This window comes from Geotrypetes seraphini, chromosome 11 (genome assembly GCF_902459505.1).
Source record: "Geotrypetes seraphini chromosome 11, aGeoSer1.1, whole genome shotgun sequence".
Taxonomy (NCBI): Eukaryota; Metazoa; Chordata; class Amphibia; order Gymnophiona; family Dermophiidae; genus Geotrypetes; species Geotrypetes seraphini.
Window position 1 is genome coordinate 129,211,560 of NC_047094.1, and position 20,819 is coordinate 129,232,378.

The following is a 20,819-nucleotide window of genomic DNA, read 5'->3' on the forward strand; positions in this document are numbered from 1 at the left end:
GTGTACAAGGTGTTTCTCCCAGAGTCATGCCTTTTTGAATACCCAGCCAGGCAATATTTGCAGATTCTGGGATTGATGATCACGACAATAGACATGGTCCCCTGGGTGAGAGCTCACTTCAAGAAGCGCTGATCTCTCCTTGGAGTCCACAGAGGGATCCACTACATCAACAGCTCCCTTGGATGTCAGAAGCTTGTCACCATCTAGCCTGGTGGTTGAATTCTCTCTCATTTTCTCTCTCTCTTTCTCTTTCTTTCTTTCTTTCTCTCTCTCTCTCTTACAGCTAGGAAGCACTTTGCATGGACCATCTGGTATAGGGACATTGCTCTTCTGAAAGAAAATGGTTATTTGGAGCTTTGAGTGATTTGGCTGGATCTCCTGCATTTCTAGAGTAGGCAGTTCGAGTCTTCTCGAACAATGCCACACCGGTATCCTTTGTCATCACCTATGGTTGGAGGCCCAAATGCTTTACGAAGTTTTACAAAATAGATGTGGTGGCCAAAAAGGGTTCTGCATTTGTCTCTTCGATTCTAGTAGCAGGCTCATCAGTCCCACCCTAGCTTTGAGGGACTGCTCTGTTACATCCTAAGTGTTCAGGGTGTACAAAAAGGAAAGATTAGGCTCTTACCTAGATAATCTTCTTTCTTGTAAACCCTCACTCTGTTCTTGAAGCCCACCCTGGGAGTTACTGATTTGCTGGTTGTCAGCCTCAATATGTACTGGTAAGTTGGACATCTGTTTCTTTGACCAGTCTTACTAAAAATGGTATTGAAAAATATGCACTTTGTTCTAGGGAGTCTCTTGCTGATGTGCTCCCACAATGTTAGTGCAAGCTGAGTCTCCTTGTTTTTCAATATTTTCATGTTTATTCTATTTACATATAATGTTGGATTGTTGTTGAAATGTTTCTTGATATGAGTAGATTAAACTTGTTTTTCGGAGAGTTTCTCCATACCCCTCTCTCTTCTGTGTCCTCTACAGGAATGGCTGTCTGCTTTGTCACACACTAGAAGTTGGAGGGCAATCTAGAGATAAGAGAGGAGGAGCATAATTATGCAAATGAAGAGATCTCGCGAGATGGGATTAACTACCCGAGTGTTCAGGAATAGAGTTAGGGTTTAGAAGATTATTAATGAAAGGACCTAATCATTCCTTAAGATGCAGCCATGTAGATTTACACCTGTCTGGGAGTGAAGTGGGCTTGTAGGTGAATAGTTTAGAACAGTGGTTCCCAAACCTAGACCTGGAAGCGTTTCGGCCAGTCAGATTTTCAGGATATTCACAATGAATAATTATGAGAGAAAACTGAACATAGTGGAGGCATTTCTCAGAAATCTCTCTTATGAATATTAATTGTGGATATACGGAAAACCTGACTGGTTGGGATGCTTACAGGACCAAGTTTGGGAGTCACTAGGTTAGAACCTAATTATATAGTTCATAACTCTCCCTTATTTCAAACTCCTGCTCTCAAAACACCCTCAAGTAAAACCAGATGTCTTCTTGTCACCACATGTACTTTTATGTGTGGGGTAATTTTATAGGAAACATTTTACGCATGTACTACAAGGTCTGCACATACAAATTCTTTATAAATGTGCAGCAATATGGAGCATAACCAAACAGCAATAGATAATATGCCACATTGGAAGTAATAAGGATATACTTAAAATTCTTACTAAAAGCAATCTCTAAAATCAGTGAGGCAGTTGACATATTTTACCCACAGCAACAACATAAAATTGACATTTAAGCAAAATGTAGCTTTCCCATCTTTGCAATGAGAATTTACAGGCAGGTGTTCTCGGGGATCTGGCAGATAAAATGCCAGGAGGAGGGCTGGCAGTTCTCCGCAGCAGCACAGTGATTTTCCTCACAAACAAAGTCCCCACTCTCCATGCATCTGCATTTCTCTGTGCATGCAGCATCCTTCCAAAAAACGGTACCAAAGGTCACAAAATTAACTGCAGAAAAAGACACAAAAAGGTCATTTCATTCATCCAGTACTATATCTAGTGTTTATTGGCTGTAGGCATATGATATTGAGCCTTCGTGTTAATGTCTATGTTAAATATACACCAGAGTAGATGTTAACTAACATCCATGTATTATGACCATTAATGTACACTATTTCATTCATGTTAATACTCTGGTTGTATTCCACAACAACAATACGAAATCTAGATTAGGAGGTAGTTGCTAAGGTGCAATATTTATCTCTTAAAGTGTATTAATTAGCAATATTGTAAAATACAAGTATTACTGTAATGCATGTTAAGTCATCAAGGGAAACATAAAATTGAGATGCAAGCATGCAATATAATAATGCAGCTTTCCTCATATGAAGAAAGACTAAAGAAGTTAGGGCTCTTCAGCATGAAAAAGAGACAGCTGAGGGGAGATATAATTGAACTGTACAAAATCCTGAGTGCTATAGAGTGCTATAGATTATACAATAATCATACCAGGGCCAGCAGCATCCTTCCCTCTCCTGTCCCCAGGGCCAGCAGCACAGCATCTCTCCCAATTCAGAAGCACCCTTCTGTCTCATCCACCCCAATCACCAGAACTAGCATCCATCCCTCTTCTATCTCCGCCCTTGAGATAGAACACCCCTTTCTATCCCCCAACCGACCCTCCTTCCTTCTGTCCCTGATCTGGCATCACTGGTGGCATTCAGTTCTCTCACCGTTCTGGATCACTGCAGATAGTAGAAGCCCAGCTATTTCTACATGCAGACTTAAGACTTCCTTTATGCAGCTTCCTATTTCCTCGGCGGAATACGGCTTAGCCAAAGGTCATGAGTCTGAGTTTAGGAATAGCTGGGATTCCACTAGCTGCAGTGATCCAAATGGTGAGAGAACTGAATGGAAGCAATGGTACTGGCTCATGGGCAGAAGGAAGGAGGGTCAGTTGGGAGATAGAAAGGGGTGTTACTGTCCCTGGGATAAAATAGGAATGGGTGCTTCTGGATCAGAGATGGTAACTGCTAGTCTCGATGGAGGGAAAGGATGGGAAGGGGGAATGAGAGATGGTGCTGGCTTGGGGGAGGGGGGAGGAAGAAGAGCTGCAGTAGATGGCATGATGTCATTGGAGCAGTACATCAGGCCCCCTGACCTTCTCGGGCCCGAGGCGCGTGCCTAATGGGCCTACCCTGGCTGTAAGATCTACAACCTGTAAGTGTAAGTGTTCATGCTTGTTCTAAATTTAATTTTTATTTTTTTTTAAGAATTGTTCAAGGAACAGGCTTGGTAATATTTAGACTACAAGCCCAAACAGTTAAACTGCATGACTATCATTTAGGGCAGGGGTCCCCTTGAGGGCCAAATCCAGTCGGGTTTTCAGGATTTCCCCAGTGAATATGCATTGAAAGCAGTGCATGCACATAGATCTCATGCATATTCATTGGGGAAATCCTGAAAACCCGACTGGATTTGGCCCTCAAGGAGAGACTTTGGGGACCCCTGATTTAGGGTATTGAGAAATCAAGACAGTAGAAACAGATTCTAGACCAGTGGTTCTCAACCCTGTTCTGGGGACCCCCCAGCCAGTCAGGTTTTCAAGATATCCCTAATGAATATGCATATGAGAGATTTGCATACCTGTCACTTCCATTATATGCAAATCTCTCTCATGCATATTCATTAGGGATATCTTGAAAACCCAACTGGCTTGGGGGTCCCCAGGACAGGGTTGAGAACCACTGTTCTAGACTACCTAGAAGTTTGTTGCTTCCCTCTTTACCAACAGCAACAGAATTGATTGAAACAGAAGTGAACAGTTCCTGGGATAAATCTGATGTTCTCTTCCTGTTAGCATAATCAGCCTCAGTAAAAATCATAAGTTTGATTGTTGGCTGCCCCAGAGGGAGGTTCACTCATTGAAATCAAGAAGGAAGAGAAATTGATCTGTAGTGTGAGAAGGGATAAGTTACTGCCAGAGGCGTACCTAGGGTATGTGGCACCCGGGGCCCATAATTTTTTGACACCCCCCCCCCCATGTAAAAAAATATTTTTTGTAATAACCATGAAACTGAATAAATGGTCATAATAGAAACAGGCAGTGAAAATGTTCTTTTATTGAACCTCATATATGTAACCATTATTCCAAACATACCATAACATAACATAAATTATGTCTGAATTGTCATGACATCAGAAGTACATATGGAGTAGTTGCAGGTGATGCTTGGGACAGTTCTGATTGTGTTAGTTCGGTTTTATGTGTTTTTTGAATAGAAGGGTTTTTATTTCTTTTTTGAAGGTTTTGTAGTTTGTGGTCAAGGTCAATAGGTTGTAGAGTTGGGGGTCGAGTGTTGCAGCTCAAATGGCTAGGAGGTTGTCGAACTGTTTTTTTCTTTTGACGTTTTTGGTTGGAGGGTGTGTGAATGGTGCGTGAGTTTTCCTATGTCTGGTTGAGGTGGATTGAATTATTTAGCTGAAGAAATTAGTTACCCCCCCATTCCACACACATTAATTCTCTTCCATTTTTGTTCCCATTATAAAAAAACACTGATAAGTTCTCAGAAAAAAAATACATTAAAATAAGAAGTGAAAACAAAGGCGCCTACAGATGAGACCATAACATAAGATTAGCCTAACTGGGTCAGAACAATGGTCCATCATGCCCAGTAACCCATTCTCATGGAAGCCAATCCAGGTCACTAGTACCTGGTCAAAACCCAAAGAGTAGCAACATTCCATGCTACTGATCCAGGGCAAGCAGATGTTTCCCCCATGTCTTAATGACAGACTATGGACTTTTCCTCCAGGAATTTGTCCAAACCTTTCTTAAAACCAGCTATGCTATCTGCTTTTACCATAACTCTGGCCACTTCATTTTTAAGCTGAGATCTTTCCTTCCAAACAGAGACTTTGCTAGATGTCAAATACAGCACAAGGTAACTTCACACGGACTTAGCTGTGCAGGAAATGTGAATCTCCTCATACACCCACCATATAGTGTAAAAATGTGCAAAGGTCTGGTTTTTACTTTCGATCACTACATAGACTAATGCCACACAAGCAGCGCTGTTACAAACATATTCTGTAGGTCAGTGCTAAGGTTAACAAAGTTTCCTTTCTTGGACCAGAAGGAGATACTGACAAACCACTGGAAGAGATCCCAAAACAACTACCCAGGAACAACACCTAAAGACCCACTCAGTGTGTGAACCAGTTGAGTGGAGTGAACTAACTGGGGGGTGGAAATGGGCCCGGAGTTTACTCAGCAGAATTTCCCAGATCACCTCTTCCTCTCAACACATTGACATTCTGCCACCACCACCACTAGGAACACCTCACCGGGTAGGCCAGCAATGCTATAAACTTTATAAAACACATTATTATATTTTCTTATAAAGCACATATTTTAACTGAACTCTCTGACATCCTCAGCCTTTCCATTCACAAAAATAGAAGGAAGAAAAGTTCCCATTTCCTGCTGTCTCATGTCCCCGGCCTATACAATATTTTTCTTCTGCAGAGTGCAGACCCTTCAAAAATCTGACCAAATCCTCATTTCACTTGCATTATAAAGTACTGAGGATGCCATCTCTCCCCAATCCCAGGTCCTAAAGTCTAAGACAGTAGCGCAAACTAGTGCTGCCAGATTCAGGAAAAAAATTTTTGATTCAATTCAGCCTATTGAATTGGTTTATCGATTCGATTTTCCTGCCCAATTGGGTTTTTTTTCAAACATCCTGGTGGGTTTATTTTATAGCTTTTTCACCCCCCTTTGGCTTCTCCTAACCACACTGGCGCTGTGGTGTAAATAAAATAAAGAAACAAAAAGGACTTTTCCTCTCTCTCTTAAATCCTAGCTCACGTTTGCGGTCTAACACCAGCTCTGGCAGGATACACATTTCAAATCTGACATATTGTAATCACAAAACAGAAAATAAAATTAGTTTTTCTACCTTTTTGTTGCCTGGTTATTTTTCAAATCTTGTTGGTCCAAGGCTCTGGTTGTCTTCTGATAACTTGCTTGCCAGGGTCTCCTTCTTTCTCCGTGCTAACCATCCATCTGCCATCTCTGTCCTCCCCTTCCGTTTCCCTTCTCTCCCTCGGATGTCTGGCATCTTTCCTTTTTTTGTCTCCCTCCACAGAGCCACCTTTTCTTAACTACCCTTTCATCCAGCAGCTCTCCCTCCTTCCCCACCACCCCAGGGTCCACCATCTCTCCCTTTCTTTTCCCAACTACCCTCCTAACCAGTATCTCTATCCCCCCCTCCACACCATCCCTTGTGTCCAACTTCTCTCCCTTTCTGTTCTTTCCCTCCCTAAAACCCATGTCCATCATCTCTCTCCTCTATTTTCAGACCCATTATTTCTTCCCACCCAAAGTCCGGCATATGCATGTCTCTTTGAACCCCTCCCCCTTCCCTCCGTGTACTTCTACACCAGGGCCCCCCTCCCCTGAAGGCCTGTCCTCCCCTTAAAGGTCTGCATCCCACCCCTGAAGGCCTGTCCCCCCCTTGAAGGCCTGCCTGCCTGCCCCCCTTGAAGGCCTGCACCCCCCGAAAGCCTGCATTCCCCCGAAGGCCTACACCCCCCTCGAAGGCCTGTCCTCCCCTTGAAGGCCTGCCTGCCTGTTCCCCTTGAAGGCCTGCCCCCCCTGAAGACCTGTCCCCCCCTTGAAGGCCTGCACCCCCCCTTGAAGGCCTGCACCACCCCGAAGGCCTACACCCCCCTCGAAAGCCTGTCCCCCCCTGAAGGCCTGCACCCCCCCGAAGGCTTGTCCCCCCCTTTGAAGGCTTGCCTGCCTGTTTTTCATGAAGGCCTGTCCCCCTGAAGGCCTGTCTCTCCCCCCTCAACAAGGTCTGCCTGCCCGCCCCACCCTGAAGGCCTGCTGCCCCTCCCCCCTACTACCTCGAAGGACCGCTCGGCTCGGCCCCACCACCACCACCACGAAGCACTGCTCATTCCCCCGGCCTCCACGCTTCATTTCCCTGGGAAACAGCCTGCAGCAAGATCGCGCGATGCCAGCGATCTTTGCTTGCTTCGGCTGTTTCCTACGCCGCGGTCCCGCCCCTCCTCTGACGTCAGAGGAGGGGAGGGACCGTAGCGGAGGAAACAGCCAAAGCAGGCAAAGATCGCTAGCATCGTGATCTTGCTGCAGGCTGTTTCCAAACGCGACACCCGGCGCAGGGGTTGGGGGGGGAACCAGACCGGACCGGGAGCACCCCCTCAGGGCTTGGCACCCGGGGCGGATCTCCCCCACGCCCCCCCCTTGGTACCCACTGGTTACTGCTTATGTTTCAATTACGTTTGAGGCTGCCTTTTGACTGCTGAAAATAAAAGATTATAGATTATATTCTAACCTAAACCCTATAGCTAAACCTGCATGAATAATCCATAAGACAAATCTCAATAAAAGGAACAGGGCTGAAAGGGGTTCTCTGAGACAGTCCAGGTTGCACGCTGCTCTTAGACTGGCCTACGGAGTGTCTCCTGGAAGCTTCTATGTTCATTGCGTCAGAGGAGAAGCTTCCGCATACAGACACACATGACTGCAGGCAGGCTCAGCCGGCTTCAGCAAGTTACTTTGGAAACTAACATGCCACGAAGGTAAGGACTGAGAGATAGATTTGGCCAGTAAGTAAGGAGGGAGGGGGCTGTGTGCTTTCCCTCCCTTAATTGCAGGGACAAGGCCATTCACTGCTCCATAGCAGTGAGCATTTCCCCACTCACTGTTTCGGCGGGTTACCCGCGGGTAACAACCACCATGTCATTCTCTAGTTTGAACCCACAACCTCAAGGTGCTGAGACTGTAGCTTTTAACCACTGCACCACACTCCCTGTGTATGTCTGACAGCTTTATAACTGAGGTGTATTTTTGACAGGATGTCTAAGTCTGAGGTTGGATATTTTGGGCAAGACATCCACAAATGCAGAAGAAAAAATGTCCATTATCAAAGCTGCCAGACGTCTATCTTTTATTTTTTTAAATGACCGATGTAGATGTTTTGGTCCTTACAATGTCTACCTTTTTTGGCCATTTTCAAAAATAAAAATGTCCACATGAAAAACGCATAAAAACAAGTTTTGTGGACGTACCCAACTACCTTTGAGCCAATCGGGGCTTTAGGCCCCCTCCCACTATGTCCCCAGATGCATAGGGAGGAGGAAGGCCTCTCATTCTCAGGCAGGAGTGAGTGGGCTTCCTTCCTGTCAATTTATCATCGGAAGGTATGGGAGTGTTGGGTGATGTGGGGGGCAGTGTTGCCTCATGTCAGGTGGTGTGTGTGTGAGTGGGTGTTGCCTGATGTTGAGGTGTCGGGTGATGTGTGGGGGATCCAGGAATGTTGGGGGATGTCAGCGGGTGAGGTGTAGGGCTCTAGTTGATCCTGGCAGGGGGAATACCCATCAGCTGAGCTCGCAGGAATCCCCAAAACTGACTTAGCTGATGGAGATTTCTTTGCTGCGATCAGCTGAGGGCAAGCCCTTAATGTGCTTCCCCCCTCCCCCCCAATCTCTGGGTGGTGGGAGAGGTTTGTGACCACTGGGGGAGTAAGTGGGGGGGGGGGTCATGTCTTAAACCCTCTAGTGGTCATCTTGTCAGGTTGGTCACCTTTGGGGCATTTAGACTTAGGATGTCCTGGAAAAGGTTCATTTTGCTTCAGGATGTCCAGGTGGAAGCCTGCCTGATTCCCACCCATAACATACCTCCCAACATGCCCCTTTGAGCTCTGGATGCACAGCAGCTTAGAAGTGCTGCTGAACATCCAGAAAGTTTGTTTGATTATAGGCAATTGGAGTCCCCCTCCCCTCCCCTCCCCCCCCCTCCCCCTTCCCCCCCCGCTATTAGGACGTCCAAATGCCAACTTAGGCAGGTTTTTGGATGTTTTAAAGTTTTAATTATGTCTGTGTTTATTGCTTACTTCTTTTACCCAAATTGGAAGGAAAGAGGCAAGCATGGTTTTTTTTGACTCTGAGGGTAATTAGCTCCCAAATTAGTTGCAGATAACTTCACATAAAAATTCCCACGTTCACATCTCACTATAACCTCCTATATTGTAGGGTGAGCTCTCCAAAATTCACACATAAACTATTCTACTGAGCTATACACCACAGTAACCCTTATGCCTGCAGGTGTCACCTATATCTAGGTACAGTAGGTTTTAGGTGAATTTCGAAAGGCTCACTTGCTCAATCACAAGTATATTAGTTAAAGTTGGATAAGGATATGGGTCTGGGTCCCTGTCGCTATAGTCCACTGCACTGACCACTAGATTAATCCAGGAACCTGCTTGCTGCTGTAATAGAATTAGCCATAACATCTGAAGCAGTTGTATAGACTGGTATGTACTGTTTCTTTCACATCTTTGGGACACGGGATGAGATCAGTGATCACTGGGAATAGGTGAGGTCATGTCATAATCTTTCTAGTGGTCTTTGGTCAGTTTGGGCATCTTTTTGGCACTTATTCATTAGTGAAATAGAGCTAGCCTCAAACATCCAGTTTTTGCTCTGGGCATTTTCTACAATGTACTGGTTGTAGTCCTGCCCAAAACACGCCAACACACCCCTTGAAATTTAGATGCACTGCAGATGAGTAGCATAGAAAATCATGTACATAATGGGTTTCCAAAATAGCGATTTGGATATTTTGGAGAAAAAATGTCAATCTGCCACTTTCAGACAGATTCTGTAACCACCGGCCATGATAGAGGCCGCCTTAAAAGCAGTCCCCGATTGCTTATCAATCACTCAACAGTAGTGGTTACAGAATCACGCCAAATCAGCCAAGACAGATGGCTGAAATGTAGGTCTGGAAATCCCTGGCCTACATTTCATCTGATCGCAGCAGGGGAATTTATCCCTGATCAGCTAAGCTGGCAGGGTTCCCTGAAGAGTCCTGCTAGCTCATCTTATTGGGGGGAATTCCCATGTTGCAATCAGCCGAGGCGGTTGCGGTGGACAGAAGACCCCCCCCACCCCCAAATCAGCAGGAGGTTATGCCCACTCCCTCCTGCCTGACACCCAAAACACCCCCAACCACGATAGCTAAGAAGGATTCCTACTCTCTCCCACCAGCCAATCCAAACCCCTGCCACCCCCAACTATGATAAGCAGGAGGGATGCCAGTCCCCTGAACCCCTGCCAGCCCCCCTAACCATGATAGGCAGAAAGTATGCACAGTCCGTCCTGCTACTGGCCCACCAAACCCCTGACACCCCCAGAACATTCCCAAGCCCCAATACTGCACCCTGGAATCCTCAACTCCCCCCCTCCACACACACACCCCCGGTACCTTTCATAGTCGGGCCACCTGGAGAGATGCATACTCCCTCCAGCTGGCAGGCCCACCTCTTCATAATAGCAGGCCGCCCCTTCCTAAGGCCCCGTCTATAAGAGGGGCCTTAGGCCCCCTTCTCGATGCATCCAAGGATACACTGGAAGGGGCCTAGGAGTTCTCAGGGGTGTTGGTGGTTGTGGGGTGTCGGGTTCAGGGGGGCTGGAATCAGGGGGGAATAGGCATCTCTCCTGTCTATCATGGTTGGAGGGGTGTCATGAGTTTAGATTGGCTGAACACCCTGGTGCAACTATGGCCAAAGTCCAGACTGCTATTTGTGTTTTCTCTGTGGCTCCTGATAGGTCGGCTGGTCTATTGCATAGCATCTTACCCAAGGAGGGTGATTCTCATGGCCCCAGACTGGCCCAGGTGTCCTCGGTATGCAGATCTAGGCCCAGATGCACTAAAGTCAACAATTGTCACTAAAACAGTTTTGACTGGGGTCACGTGATGCGCGCGTGGTGATCGGACGTGTACCGCTGGGCTCCGCGCTCCGATTCCCGTATATCAGCGAATAACTGCATTTTTTTTTTTTTCTTCGCCTCCTTGCACGGCCAGTGCAATTCGTCTCCTGCCGGGAACCTCGGAGGGAGTTTGCCGAACCGGTTGAGCCCCGGTATGCCCATTAAAGCGGCCAAAGTTGTTAAGGGCAAAATCTGCACGCCGGATCCGAAAATGGCATCGGCTCCCTGTGCTGCACCGCCGGAGGTGGGAGACTGGGCTCAGGAGATATCTCGTCTGGTCACGACCGCTCTGGAGGACCGACTAAACAAATTGCAGTCGGCGGTGGAGGGCATCCACGAGAAATTTGAAGCCCAGGCTCAAAGGTTGGGGGCGTGTTTCCGCCCGAGAGGATGAGGCTCTTGAGGAACGGAGCCGAGTTGATGGTCTGCAATCCCAGGTGATGGCCCTCCAAGACAAAGTGGATGACCTGGAAAACCGCCATCGGCGAAATAACCTGAGGGTTGTGGGGCTCCCGGAGCTGAAGTCCTCCGATGAACTTTATAATTTCTTTCATTCGTGGCTGCCGGAGCATCTCGGCCTGGAGGGTCTCGGCGGCCAAATTTGTGTGCGAGAGAGTGCACCGGCTGGGACCGGCTACGGGGTCTAACTCTAAGCCTAGAGCGGCTATTGCCAAATATGTGAACTGGCGAGAGAAAGAACAACTGCTGAAAGCTTATCGGGCAGCCGGCAATCTGATGTACGAAGGAAGCCAGCTGCTGCTTTTCAATGACTATTCGGCACGTGTTTCTTCCCAGAGGCGGGAAATGGCGCCCATCTGCACTTCCCTACATCGCAAAGGGGTTCGCTTTGCTCTGGTTTACCCTGCCAGCCTGCGGATCTGGAGGGAAGGCAAGGTGCACACTATGCTGACCAAAGGGGAGGCACAGCGATTCCTCGATGCCCTTAATGCTGCCGGTCCCTTTGGGGAGAGTGGTGGAGACTCGGCTTCCTGAACTTGGCATGCCCATGCAGCTGTGGGGTGCATGACTAGTTGCCCTAGTGGTTTGCACTTCTCTCTGCCTGGCTGTTTTTGTTCGGACCGGTGCTGCTTGAGTCTCCTCTTTCTCCCTGTTCTAGTGCTTTAGCATTTATTGAGATATGAGGATAAGCTCTTGGAGGTCTTGCTGGCAGGAGATAGCCAATCTCTCCTGCCACGATCAACCCCACCCCCCCCCCCCCCGACACGATCAGGGCAAGAGGTAGCCCAAGCCCTCCTGCCTGTACAACCCCAACCCTCCCCGACACGACCAGGGCAGGAGGGAGCCCAAGCCCTCTTGCCTTAACAACTTCCACCCTGGGTTGGGTCCATGTGCCTAAGGCCCCACCCACAGGAGGGACCTAAGGCAATTGGGCCAATTCAGGTTGGCAAAGGCACCTAAGGGCCCCCAGGGGGGATGGGGCTTGAGGCACCTGGGCCAATCAGGCTCTAAGGTTCGCCATTCTGAGGATGGCGGACCTGCTGGACGGAGAGGCTTGGGACCCATCCATCCAGCCAACATTCTTAAGATACGGGGGCTGTGGGGGGTGGGGTTGAAGGGTTGGCGAGGAGTCTCGCAGGTCAGCAGGTGGGGGGTGTTCAGGGGTGGCCGATCGGGTGTGGGGGAGGCCAGACATGGGGGGCTGCATCGGGCCAGGAGGCCTGGGATCCCTTCTGCAAGTATTTTTGTGGAGGTAGAGGGGTCGGTGGGGCAGGAAGGCTTGGGCTCCCTCCTGCCCCGATTGTGTCAGGGGGATGGTGGTTCTTCGGGCAGGTGGGCTTGGGCTCCCTCCTGCCCCAGTTATGTTGGGGAGGGTGGTAGTTGTTTGGGCAGGAGGGCTTGTGCTCCCTCCTGCCCCGGTCGTGTTGGAGGGGGTGGTGGTTGTTCGGACAGGAGGGCTTGTGTTCCCTCCTGCCCCGGTCGTGTTGTGGGGGGGTGATCGAGGCAGGAGAGATTGGCTATCTTTCCTTCTGCGATAGCGATCCAAAGTGCTGCGGAACATCGGGATCGTTATTGTGGGCAGGGGAAATGAGCCATCTTTCCTGCCGCAATCCTTGCTGGGTTGAGGTGTGGGCTGTGAATTCTGTAACTGGTGTTCTTTTTGACGGACTCCGGTTATAGAGTCCAGCTTTTAGGCGAAGGACTGGCTCCTCCTTCACCTAAAAGGTCTGGTTTTGGGCATTTGGGACTTAGGCTTTTTGGGGGTTTATTATTCTGTTGTAAGTATAGACGTAGTAGTAGTCTGGGCGTTTAAACAGCTGAACGTATAGAGGCAGGCCATTATAAAAAAACAACAACCCTCCTTTTGGATGTTTTTTTTGAGAATGGACATTTTCCCTGCTTCTACTTTCAGCGTTTAGGGCCTAGGCCAAAAGGGGACTTAGACTTTTTTTTTTATTATGCCCCTCCACGTATGTCATTTGGAAACTGCATAGTTGTATGCGGTATATAAATTTTTTAATAAATAAAATATTGTCAGTTTGCAACACTGTTGGATTGTTGGTTTAATCAAATGCTGTAAAATGAAGTAAAATCAAAAATATTAGGGCACCACTCTAATTCCAACATAAAGGTAATGCACCCACTAAAAAGACTCAATAAAGAATATGTTTCAGCACAAAACACCTGCACCCAAAATTATAAAACCACTCTTCCATGATTATGTGACTGTCCTATTTGTAATGACAGTATTTGATCAACGAAGTCTATCTAAACTTCTATTGAATCCCACTCACCTTGCCATATCCTCTAGCAATAGATACAACTTAAAAAGCACTGTGAAATAACATTTCAAAAGATTTGATTTCAACTGCTGAATATCTTATTCAGCTCTGCATCCTCTTCTCCCCCTCTTAAAATCATCACAAGCGAGTACATTTGAAAGCCTTCTCCTCTCCCATAAATGACTTACCTTTGTAAGTGCAGCCACCAGGAGCCTTGAATTTGTCCACCTGAAAGGCCCAGCGGCCTGGCCTATTCACATTACTTGTAGACTTGATGTTCAGAATCTCAGGTGTGCGAGAACCAGGAATATTAAAATAATGTGTCTGATCTCCACTGTTAAACCCAGCCTAGGAAAGAAAGCACAAAAGAATTCAAGAGGTCTCTTATGTAAATAAGATTTTTACAGACTCTAATATACAGTATTTTATTGGAGAAACATGAATAATCTCTGCTTATTTGGGGAGTTTTTTCTCCAACAACAGTACTGACAAGAAACGAAAACATGGAATGTGAAGGTGGATAGAGAGACCTATCCACTCTCTGCCTTTCCATTGTTCATTCATTCTCTGCTCATCCACTCTCTGCCTATTCACAAACCACTCTCCCCTTGGGCTTGAGTTTTTCCATTCTACACTGCAAAGGTTTATATGCTTCCTTGAACTTCAATGCTGATTTGTCCTCTGTTAACTCTGGAATTCATTGCCAAAAAAATGGTGATACCCTGTTTAATAAAGGTTTGGATAACTTCCTAAAAGAAAAATCCATAAGCCATTATTAAGATGGACTTGGGGAAACCCATTATTTATTCCTAGGATAAGAATCATAAAATCTGTTTTACTGTTTGGAATCTCGCCAGGTACTTGTGAGCTAAGCTGGTCACTGTTGGAAACAGGATACTAGTCTTGATGGAACTTCAGTCTGTCTCAATATGGCAATTCTTATGTTCTTATTGAGTCATTTCATTTTGTGAATAAATGTTTTCTTATGTAAATCTAACTCCCCTAATACTTATGGTCTGTGTTACTGAAAAGGCAAGAGACAATATGAAGCCAGTATTCAAAAGCTCTCTCTATGTATTCTAGCTGTGGTGAGTTACCAGACAAATCTGTGCTCTTTAAAATCTTCTCTCCTTTGCAAATACTCTTCTTCATGAACGGTTTAAGCATAGTACTTTTTACCACAAATTTTGTTTTTTTTATTTTAGTAATTGACCTGGCCGTCACCTTGCTCATCTCACTAAAACATGGAGTGGGTCTTGTTTAATTTCTTCTATTCGGCTTCCCAACAGGACTTACACTAATGACCCTATTCAAATTTCTCAAATTTTTTATGAATATTTTTCTTGCCTACACAGAACTCTAGCTACAGTTACGACTTGGATGGAAGACCACAAACTAAAACTCAACCCAGACAAAACTAAATTCATCCTCCTAGAAAATAACAAAATCCCAACCATAACCAACTTAGAAATCAACTCTATCAACTACCCTTTGCAAACCACCCTAAAACTTCTAGGTATGACTATTGACAGAGGCTGCACCATGCAACCACAAATTAACAAAACAATACAGAAATCTTTCACAGTTATGAGAAACCTTAGACAGTCCGAAAATTCTTTGAATAAACACAATTTTAGCTCCTAGTACAATCTCTAATCCTAAGTATCCTAGACTATTGCAACATCCTCTACCTCCCCTGCCCTGCAATAATGATTAAACAACTACAGACAATTCAGAATACAGCTCTGAGACTCGTCTATTCATTGAAAAAACATGATCACGTTACTGAGGCATTCATCAATTCTCATTGGCTTCCAATCCAGGAAAGAATACAATTTAAATTCTACTGTATACTATTTAAAACTATAAATGGAGACAGCCCAACCTACCTAAATGACCGCCTCATCCAAACCACCTCTACCAGGCATAGAAAAACACACACCCCATTCACTTACCCCCCAATCAAAGAAGTAAAATGGAAAAAGCTATACAATGGACTACTGGCCACCCAGGCAGCGAAGATAGACAACCAAGTCTCCAACCTATTGACAACAACCCCAGACTACAAGATGTTCAGAAAGGAAATAAAAACTATACTCTTCAAGAAATCCCTTAATAAAGCTTAATACCTTGATAAAGCTTAACCCCCATCTTACCATCCCCTCCCTAACCCCAGATCCTACTTTTCCCTCTCTTGGAAACCTTCTCTGATCTAACGTTGTAACCCTTCTTCCATAACTCTTTTTGTAATCCGCTTTGAACCGAAAGGTAATGGCGGAATAGAAATCTGTAATGTAATAGACTGGAACCTAGGCACCTCCGGCTGCATTAGAGAGACCAAGTTCTTGGATGCTGTAGGCGATTGCTTCCTGGAACAACTTGTCAAGGAAAATACTAGAGGAAATGCAATTCTTGACTTAATTCTAAATGGCCTGCGAGGACCAGCACAAGATGTAGAAGTAGAAGGGACGCTGGGAAGCAGCGATCACAATATTATCCGCTTTGATCTGGACGCAGGGAAGAAACATCGGTCCAAAACGACAGCCACGGCACTGAACTTCCTAAAAGGGAATTACGAAGGGATGAGACTCATGGTAGGGAAGAAGATTAATAAGAGGATAAGCACTGTAAAAACGCTAGAGCAAGCTTGGTCCCTTTTTAAGGACACAGTCAGTCTAGAGGAGGTATGTAGGCAGATTGATAGGTTTAAGAGCGATAAATCCCCGGGACCGGATGGCATCCATCCGAGGGTCATCAAAGAACTGAAAGGGACCATAGCTGAACTGCTTCAACTAATAGCCAATCTGTCGATCAAATCAGGAAGGATTCTGGAAGACTGGAAGGTGGCGAATGTTACATCGATCTTCAAGAAAGGTTCGAGGGGAGATCCGGGGAACTACAGACCGGTATGTCTGACCTCGGTACTGGGAAATATGGTAGAGTCACTGATAAAGGACAGCATCAATGATCACCTTGACGGACACGGGCTGATGAGGACCAGTCAGCAAGGTTTTAGCAAAGGCAGATCGTGTTTGACGAACTTGCTGCACTTCTTTGAGGGAGTAAACAGACAGATAGACAAGGGCGATCCAGTCGACATTGTATATCTGGATTTTCAGAAGGTGTTCGACAATGTTCCGCATGAACGACTACTTTGGAAAATTGCAAGCCATTGAATTGAGGGTGAAATACTCACATGAATTAAAAACTGGCTGGAGCATAGGAAACAGAGAGTGGGGGTAAATTGACAATACTCGGACTAGAAAAGCATCACCAGTGGGGTGCCGCAGGGCTTAGTGCTTGGACCCGTGCTCTTTAACATCTTTATAAATGATCTGGACATAGGTACGACGAGCGAGGTGATTAAATTTGCGGATGATACGAAGTTATTAAGAGTAGTAAAGATGCAGGGGGATTGCGAAGATCTGCAATGTGACATAATCAAGCTCGAGGAATGGGCATCGACATGACAGATGAGGTTCAACGTGGATAAGTGTAAAGTGATGCATCTTGGTAACAAAAATCTCATGCACGAATACAGGATGTCCGGGGCGGTACTTGGAGAGACCTTCTAGGAAAGGGACTTGGGAGTTCTGATCGACAAGTCGATGAAGCCGTCCACACAATGTGCAGCGGCAGCAAAAAGTGCAAACAGAATGCTAGGAATGATTAAAAAGGGGATCACAAACAGATCAGAGAAGGTTATCATGCCGCTGTACCGGGCCATGGTATGCCCTCACCTGGAGTACTGCGTCCAGCACTGGTCGCCATACATGAAGAAGGACACGGTACTACTCGAAAGGGTCCAGAGAAGAGCGACTAAGATGGTTAAGGGGCTGGAGGAGCTGCCGTACAGCAAAAGATTAGAGAAACTGGGCCTCTTCTCCCTCGAACAGAGGAGATTGAGAGGGGACATGATCGAAACATTCAAGGTACTGAAGGGGATAGACTTAGTAGATAAGGACAGGTTGTTCACCCTCTCCAAGGTAGGGAGAACAAGAGGGCACTCTCTAAAGTTGAAAGGGGATAGATTCCGTACAAACGTAAGGAAGTTCTTCTTCACCCAGAGAGTGGTAGAGAGTTGGAACGCTCTTCCAGAGGCTGTTATAGGAGCAAACACCCTCCAAGGATTCAAGACAAAGTTAGACAAATTTCTGCTGAACAAGAACGTGCGCTGGTAGGGCTAGTCTCAGTTAGGGTGCTGATCTTAGACCAGAGGGTCTCCGCTTGAGCGGACTGCTGGGCATGATCGACCACTGGTCTGACTCAGCAGTGGCAATTCTTATGTTCTTTATGTTCTTATGGATTACAGAAGAGGATTTCTGGACATGTCCAGAGGTGTTACAGAGTAGAATGGGTTGCATCAGAGGATTGAAATGTTTCACACGGTGTTAGTTAGTCTTCATGGATTTCTTGAATAGCAGGATTTTTATTCCTTTTCTGAAAGTTTTGTAGTCTGGGGTCGCAATTAGTAGATTGAAGAGTTGGTGGCTTAGTTTTGCTGCCTGTGTGGCTAGAAGGCCATCATACAGTTTTTTCCGTTTGATGTCTCTGATTGGAGTGTATGTGAATGGTGTCTGGGTTCTCCTGTGTCTGGTTGTGGTAGTTTGGATTACGTGGTTGTTCAAGTAGGCTGGGCTGTCACCATTTATGGATTTAAATAATAGATAGTAGAAATAGTATTCTTGCTTGAATTGGGAGCCAGTGTGAGTCGAGGTATGCCTCAGTGATGTGGTCATGCTTTCTTAGTGAATAGATTAGTCTTAGGGCTATGTTTTGTACTGTTTGTAGTTGTTTTATCATCGTTGTGGGGTAGGGGAGATAGAGTATGTTGCAGTAGTCAAGGAGACCTAGGACTAGGGACTGGACCATGAGCTGGAATTGTTTTCTGTCAAAGAATTTTCGAACTTGCCTTAGGTTTCTCATGACCGCGAATGATTTCTGTATTGTTTTATTGATTTGTGGTTGCATGGTGCAGCATCTGTCTATCGTCATTCCCAGACGTTTTAGAGTGGGTTGAATGGGGTATGTGATTGAGTTTATTACTAGGTTTGTTATGGTTGGGGTTTTATTTTTTTCAAGAAGTATGAATTTTGTTTTGTCTGAGTTTAGTTTTAGTTTGTGGTCTTTCATCCATGTTGCCACTGTTTCTAGAGTTCTGTGTAATGTGTCTGTCATGGTGAGCATTGGTTGATTAAAAGGAAGGAGAATGGTGTTGTTGTCTGCATAGCCATAGGAGGTTAAGCCTATTTTGTCCAGGCAGGTGCCAAGGGATGCAATGTAGAGATTGAAGACTGTTGGGGATAATGGCGATCCTTGGGGTACGCCACAGGGTTTGGACCATAGTTCTGATTTTTCTTTGTTTGTCTTTACTCTGTAGGTCCTGGATTGTAGGAATCCTTGAAACCATGTGTGTACTTTGCCTGTGATTCCTATTGTATCTAGTATTTGTAGCAGGATGTTGTGGTTTACTAGGTCAAATGCTGCGGTGAGATCTAGTTGTATAATAAGCATTTTTTTGCCTGTGCTGAGGTGTTGTCTAGCTGTGTCCAGAAGGGAGCCTAGTAGTGTCTCAGTGCTGAAATTGGTTCTGAATCCAGACTGTGTAGGGTGGAGCAAGTTGTGGTTTTCTAGGTAGTTGGTGAGGAGTTTAGCTACGAGGCCTTCCATTAGCTTGACATATAGTGGAATTGAGGCTATGTGTTTGTAGTTGGATGGTTGATCTGTTGCTCCTTTTGGGTCTTTTAAGATCGGGGTGATGATGATTTCAGAGAGGTCTTGTGCGAAAAGGTCATCTGTGAGCATGGTTTGTATCCATTGCATGAGAAGAGTGTGGAATTTTAGGCTGGAGGTTTTTAATAGGTATGGAGGGCATTGGTTGAGGTCGCAAGCTGCGTGGCTGTACTTTTTATAGAGTTTGTTAAGGTTGGATCATTGTATTGTGGAGAAGTGGGACCAGGTTTTATCTTCTGCAGCTGATTCTTTTTCTGTGGGAAGCATTGTGATGTCTTCTAGGTGGGTTGGGATTCCTGCGAAGTTTGTCCCGGCAGTTGTAATTTTGTTTTTAAAGTATTCAGCTAAAAGGGTGGCTGAAGGGGAAGGGTTGTCATCTATGTGATTATTTGCCCCTGCCCACTGGTGTATGTAGGTCAAACTAAAAGCCCCATCCAGATACGGCTTAATGAGCATAAATCACAGATAGCTTCAGGTACCCTTCAGGCACTGCTAGTTCAGCATTGGATTCAGAAACAACACACGATTGATCAAATAAAATGGAGATTGAAGCTACTCTAAAAACTCTGAATATCAAAGGTTCTAAAGCTGATCAAATACCACCACTAATTCTTAAACAATATTTTGACATCTTTGGACCTTTGATCCATAGATTAGTTACCGAAAGTTTAAGCCAACATACTGTGCCCTTGGATTGGAAAAAATCATACATCCGTCCCATTATTAAAGATAAAAATATTGGTCACGATGATCTATCCAATTATAGACCTATATCTAACATCCCCTTTTTAGTAAAATTAACAGAAAAAATTGTCTTCAATCAAATTTCAGAGTTTGTAGAAAAAACTAACGTGTTACATCCGAATCAAACTGGTTACAGACAGCACCATAGCACGGAACACTCACTAATCGGCATGACCACTTCTACTCAATATTTCTTAGATCATCATCAATCGGTGCTGTTAATCTCTATTGATCTTTCAGCAGCATTTGATACGATTGATCATCAACTTCTTCTTAGCAGACTCCAATCTATTGGGGTTACAGATGAAGTTCTTGCTTGGTTTACATCTTATTTCATTGATCGCACATCTACTGTTCTTTTCAAGGAATCTTCCTCCAAACCTACACAGATTGCACATGGGGTCCCCCAAGGATCTATTCTTTCACCCTTACTTTTCAATATTTTTCTTGCACCACTAATGACCTTATGCCAATCTGTAGGCTTTCATGTTTTTGCCTATGCCAGGGGTGTCGAACTCAATCAGAGAAGGGGCCAAAATCTAAAATCCAGCCTAAATCGCGGGCCGAATGGTTTACTGAACAGTCATAAACTGACAATGTTAACCAGAAATGTGAATTTAAAATGAGTGGAACAATCTTTCCCTTAACAGTGCTGTTAACCAACTCACATGCTATCAAGCAAAACAGTAATATTGGTATCAAGCAAAACAGTAATATTGGAATGTACCTAAAATGCTCATTGTTTTGTTTTCTGGCTAGATGTCTGACACCGTTTTCCCCGTATCAATGTTCGGTTTTATTTCTTGGGCTGTAGCAACCCGCAAAACAGCATGGAGGTTGT

General features: G+C 45.5%; 1 protein-coding gene across 1 annotated transcript in view; it reads right to left on the reverse strand.

Annotated features, from left to right (window-relative positions):
- Positions 1–239: 239 nt before the first annotated feature.
- The window catches only part of LOC117345873 (alpha-tectorin-like), a 99,122-nt gene continuing 78,542 nt past the window's right edge, over positions 240–20,819 (reverse strand). The window contains exons 7-8 of the mRNA XM_033915142.1: positions 13,690–13,849; positions 240–1,964 (exon numbers count right to left, since the gene is read on the reverse strand). Coding sequence (XP_033771033.1) covers positions 1,789–1,964; positions 13,690–13,849 — 336 coding nt within the window. The 3' untranslated portion in view covers positions 240–1,788. The remainder of the gene's footprint in view (positions 1,965–13,689; positions 13,850–20,819) is intronic.